This window comes from Condylura cristata, unplaced genomic scaffold (genome assembly GCF_000260355.1).
Source record: "Condylura cristata isolate star-nosed mole 26May11 unplaced genomic scaffold, ConCri1.0 scaffold00002, whole genome shotgun sequence".
Taxonomy (NCBI): domain Eukaryota; kingdom Metazoa; phylum Chordata; class Mammalia; order Eulipotyphla; family Talpidae; genus Condylura; species Condylura cristata.
The window spans coordinates 26289272-26295408 of record NW_004567103.1 but is presented as its reverse complement, the minus strand read 5'-3'; the positions used below and the strand labels follow the sequence as shown (position 1 = coordinate 26295408).

General features: G+C 31.9%; 1 protein-coding gene across 1 annotated transcript in view; it reads left to right on the top strand.

Annotated features, from left to right (window-relative positions):
* LOC101628899 (chromosome unknown open reading frame, human C2orf69) overlaps positions 1 to 5365 on the top strand; it is a 12054-nt gene extending 6689 nt beyond the window's left edge. The window contains exon 2 of the mRNA XM_004674836.2: positions 1726 to 5365. Within this exon, the coding sequence (XP_004674893.1) occupies positions 1726 to 2553 (828 nt within the window). The 3' untranslated portion in view covers positions 2554 to 5365. The remainder of the gene's footprint in view (positions 1 to 1725) is intronic.
* Positions 5366 to 6137: the final 772 nt, after the last annotated feature.

Genomic DNA, 6137 nt, shown 5'->3' with positions numbered 1-6137 from the left:
GCTTTATTTCTTAAGCACACTGTAGTATTTAGCACCATCTAGTCTTTTGTTCAGCCCAAACACTATCCACTGTGGCTCTTAGCCACTAAAATGTTGTTAGTCTAGTTGAGAAACTAAATTTTTAATTTTATCTTTCAATTTAAGTCTAAGATCAGAGAGTCACTTCAGTTTGTGGAAAACTCAAGTATAGTTGAATAGCTTGGTTATGTGGATCTGCTTTTTCAAATTTTATGAAATCTAAATTCAGATCAAATATTTCCAGTGAAATTTTACATCCAATTTGTGATGTGTTTTGAGTATAAAGTACTCACTGGATATCAAAGACTTAAAAAAAAAAAAATCTCAGTTTTTTTTTTTTTTAATATTGGTTACGTCTTGACATGAGCATTTTGAATATATCAGACTCAGTAAGTTGTTAAACATAATTTCACCTGTTAACTTTTTTTAATGCAGCTATTGCAAAATTTTATGGGTGGCTCATTGTATAGCAATTTCCTTATGGAGCTTTTTATTGTGTATTTCTGCTAGAATGTGAGCTCACTCTGTGTGTTAAGGGGTTTAGTTAGTTCTGATTCATAAACTAATTAAGTAGCCAATAAATTTTATTGATGTTCCCAGTTTCAAAAAAAATGCTATCATGAATAAAAATTAAAGGAACACAAAATTTACATATTTGTCCTAAAACCTAAATAAAAAGTTATATATCAATAATTTTATAAGTCAAATGAAAAGGGGCAAGAGAAATGAGCAGCTACAAGTAGAAATCCAGATGGCAAATGGGTGCCAGGGAGGTTAGAGAGATTACTGGAGAGTTGAAAATTTAAACAAAATTAAATTCAAATTAATATAAATAAATTCACATTAAAATAAGCTATCTTGTGCCTGAAATAACAGAAAACAGGCATATACCTCACTGGTATATGGAAGACAGTTTATAAACCATATAATCAACGATACTGACTTGGAAGCCTTTAAGCATCTTTGTGTTATTAGTTAATTGCTTTTAACTTAAGTCAGGACAGTTTATCAAAGAAGAATATGAAAGATTTGAATAAAGACTTTAAAACATCGAATTGTAGATCCAGTTCTCATGCAATTAATGGTTGCCAGGGAGAAAAAGAAAGGACCTGTGAAAAATTTGATGAGTCTGAAATGACTTTTTATTTGACCTAGCGTTTTCCATTACCTAGGAAATTTAAGAATGTAATCACAGATGTATACAAAGATTTTTCTATAATGTTCATTGCATTTACTTTTTATACAACAAAAATGAAATCACACATAGTATCTCCAGCTTGCTGTAGTAATCCAAAGAGAGGCACAGAATAGCAACTTTGGTAGGAAAATATTTTAAAATTTTTGCTGGTGTCTGTTTATTAAACCAAATTTATATTTTCAGTTAATGTGTTAGGAAAAATAGGTCACATGTACATTAAATGAAATCTATCAAACATATTAATCCTTCTAAATATTTTGTTTTTAAATTGCTATTATGCTATGTAGTTGTATCTCATGACCCTGTTTTTTGATGGGTTTGAGGCTAAAACTAAAAAACTCTTCTAACCAGAATAAAAATCTTTTAACTAGAAAGTAACAATGTTCATTAATCATAGGACACTATGACATCCCAACTTTCCCCTCCCTTCAATAAAAATGAAAATTTTTTTGTAGAAGCAATTTTGAATAAATGTGTTTAATGCTTATTTTATCCTTCTTACCTTTCAGAATTACCATGAAATTATGACTCGTCACCCCGAAAATTATCAGTGGGAAAAATGGAGTCTAGAAAATGTTGCCACTGTTTTAGCACGCCACTTCCCAAACAGTTATATTTGGGTGATAAAGTGTTCTCGAATGCATTTGCATAAATTCAGCTGCTATGACAATTTTGTAAAAAGCAATATGTTTGGTGCTCCAGAACACAATACTGACTTTGGAGCCTTTAAGCACCTTTATATGTTATTAGTTAATGCTTTTAACTTAAGTCAGGACAGTTTACTATCAAAGAAGAATATGAAAGATTTGAATAAAGACTCTAAAGCATCAAATTGTAGATCCAGTTCTTCTCATGCAACTAATGGTTGCCAGGGAGAAAAAGAGAGGACCTGCGAAAAATTGGATGAGTCTGAAGTGACTTTTTATCCACCGACACTAAAAGGTGCATCTTTTACTTTGATTGGATTCAGTAAAGGTTGTGTTGTTTTGAATCAGTTGCTCTTTGAATTGAAAGAAGCCAAAAAAGATAAGGACATAGACACTTTTATCAAGAGCATAAGGACAATGTACTGGCTTGATGGTGGTCATTCTGGAGGAAGCAATACGTGGATTACTTATCCAGAAGTCTTGAAAGAATTTGCACAAACAGGGATTATTGTACACACCCATGTAACGCCTTACCAAGTCCGTGATCCAATGAGATCTTGGATTGGAAAGGAACACAAGAAATTTGTTCAGATACTTGGAGATTTTGGCATGCAGGTGACTAGCCAAATTCATTTTGTAACAGAAGCTCCTTCCATAGAGAATCACTTCAGGGTTCATGAAGTGCTTTGAAGATGGTAAGAATATTAATTGTATTTGTTCAGTAGAAGAACATAAACATGAGTATTATACATTCAGAGAAGATAAATTCATAGACACTGTCAGTTTGGGTTGGGGGGAAGGAAGCACACATTCCTAAAATTTGATTGTAAGGTGTAGTAGCTTTTCTTGCTTGTGAATGTGAAGTTTTTAATTTGTACTGAATTAAAATTAGTTCATTTTAAATCTAAAATGTGGTTTGTAATGCTGTAAGAAATAAGAGCCTTAAAAAAGTTATAGTAGTCCTTAGAAAAGATAATTGCAATTGTTGTTAGAATAGTTGATTTTTCTGAGTAATATGTTAGACTAATTTTGGTAACAATAGTAATTAGCTATTTTGTCATTCAAAATTGAGTGGTAACTATTTTTCTTCAAACAAAACTAAGCCACACAATGTTTTCTATAGTTTTGGAATAACTGAGCCCTGCCTCTTCTGCCTTGTAAATTTATGTAGTCTTTCTTTACTGTGCCAAAATGTCTTTTTCTTTAGTCAAAAAGTATCTGTTTCAAAATGTTCAGGAACATGCCATAGTGTAAATATGTTTTTCAGAAATGTTGCATTTAAGCACTTTGACTTAATTTTTAATGGACAAAATTTTTGAGATAAGATATTTGGAGGTATCTTGAATCTTGGCCAAAAAAACCAATTCTTTTGGAAAAATAAGTTTTGAGTGTAATTATGTCAATAGGGTAAAAATATGCATCATCTGAAAGAACTCATCTTATAAAACATGTACCTAATAACTTACATAAAATATGCAATACTCTATTTTAGTTTTCTCTTAAAAAGGAGAGAGATTTTGTTAATCTATCTTACCAAAAGCATTGTTTTGTCTGCCAAAAGAAAACAACTCTTTAACCAAAGTGCAAAATTATATAAGAAAAATTATGAGGGAAAACTTGAGGACACCAATGATTTATTTAATGCTGGCTCAGAAACTGACTTTACTTAATATGCTACATAATTTGAGGCTTTCATCAGCCCATTTTCCTTGACCAATACATTTTGAGAAACCAAGATCTAATGTCAGTCAGCTGACACTGAAACAACTTTTTAAAATGTATTACTAGCCTTTGCAGTTTATGAAATAATTAAGAAGGGCTGTACTGTGATTCTAAAAATATACTGCAAATATTAATACTTAAGGAAAAGTTTACCAAAACTTAAAAATAACATTCTGCTATAAACTGCATGTCTTATTTTTTTTTTTTTAGGGCAAAGTAGTTTTATATTGTTTCAGTTTCTTTAAATTACTATGTTGAGACCAAAAATTTTTATCAAGGACACAAGTCAACCTAAGTCAACCCCTAGCATTTATTTCCTTAAAGCACCACATTTTTTTTTTTCAATTTAGTTCTTTGTTAAACTTGTATGTACCTAGTTGAGTTAAAGATTGTTCTAAAAGACTTATTTTTATGGGATTAAAATGGAAAAAAGTGGGATTTTTGGCTAAGAAAAATCCTACTTTAAGAAATCTGGGTACTTTAGCTATCCAGTCATATGAATGTTTAGTAGTAATTGTTACATGCTCAGTGGATGTTAATATAGCTCACTGGATACCTGGAAATGCCATTGTATCAAAATGAAACATATTCAAATTGATCCATATTCAAGTATTTTAGTAGTTCAAATTTGTACTTTCCCATGTGTTTAAAACAAGTATAAATGTATTTCCATTTGAATTGTGCCTTTGTGTTTGTGTAGTCAACTGAAAAAAGTCATACAAATGTGAAAATTGTTACCACCGCAGCATGAATGTACAGTTGTATTAAAATTAATCCACAGAAATCTGTTTGGGTGTGCTTTATATTTGATTTGTTAAAACTTCTGTTCATTATTTGAAAGGAAATTTCTACTTTTCCAATTAGGGTTTTTATGTCCTCATTAACTTTCATGTTTCTTTAAATGAACAACTTTGAAACTTTCCTATAAGAAATATATCCCTTCTTTTACACAATGCTCCACCAAAATTTGTATTTCCATTTTGTCTGTTGGATTTCTTAGAAGTCTTTCACAAAGAAGTTCTTCCTTTCTTATGCTTATCATCCTGTAGCTGTCTTTTGAGATTTTGTCTAAATATGGTGTGGTATTTTTCATTTTATTCATGTAATATCTAAGCATTAAGGGCAAGGAAGGTCTAAGTGCTAAGGATACAGTACAGATAAAAGACCTAATGTGAGTATGGAAATAATGCAATAGCCTAAGGCTTAAAAGAGCTATTCTATATTATTTCTTCTAAAAAGATCTTTAAGGTACACATTTTAGGGGATAATGATTTGTAAATATAGGTTGCTCTTTACAAATGCAGAGGCCAGCAGCCCTTAGTAGTGACAGGCAGTCATTTCAGATGGTCACTTTAGTATCCCAGTTAATGCACTTTAAAAATTATAATAGTGTGTTTAAGACACCCAAACCGTCATGGCCTGTGTGCTGGAAGCAAGTGTTTCAGGTAATACCAGAGATGTGTGGGTGACTGTCAATCCTATTACATTAGTTTTTCCTGACTAAATTTTTTTTAGCACTGGGGAAGGAGTTAGTAGTTCCAATTCCTGCAAGATTTACATTCCAGCTCCTTGCACTTTCTCAGTCAACATCTTAGATTTAGCTTCCACATCTGTTGATAAATTTTTATCCCAAATGCACATAGCTGCTACTGAAAAGGATATTGCCTTTGTTACTGCCTATTTTGATATTTCATGGAAATATCAGTTAATTATTAGATAGACCTCAATGTAAGTACATGCCAAACAAATAGTATCTACAGAAAGCTAGCTAAATCTACACATTTTTAAAATTAATTTTAAAGGGTATTAGGCAATAATTTTCAAATAATATACAAAAGCAGATTCCAGTATACCCATCTATGTATACAACCTTAATCTTTAATGGTTTCCTGTAAATCCTTGCAGAGATAATTCAGTACAAAGACAAATGTTTACTTAGGGAATACCTTTGTTTTAAACAAATGACAGCACACCAAACCCAGTTTCAAACCTTTTTCTCATCTAAAACTTTGGAAAGATTCTTTGCCAGTACATACAACCCTGCCTCATTTTTTACATAATGTCTAGTTTTATACACTTACCTGTTCATTAGTCTTATTTTGTATCCCTTGCCTATGTAGTATGCAGTACAGTAAGAAATGCTGTTGGCAAAGGAAAAATATTTGTGTTAATTCAAGCCTCCAACCTAACCAGATAATAACTATCATCTACTCAGAAATATTTGAAATGTGTAGCAATAAGAATAGAGAATTATTTGGTCAATGTAATTTCAGTTTCTATCACCTAGCTGTGGGAGTCCAGATATTTAAGCAATTTGATGACCTGATTTCTAAGATGCCTTTCAACAATAAAATTCTAAGACTTGAAATTCCTGAGATGTAGCTAACACATACAGTATAATATATAGTAATTATGAGCCCTCCCTTGTGGCACAGCGGGTTAAAGCACAGCACTAAGAAGCTAAAGCCACATGATCTTGAACCCCGCCTGTCCCAGAGGTGATCCACATGGCGTGGCAGACCTCTCCTAACCCACCTGCTGCTCCACTCAGC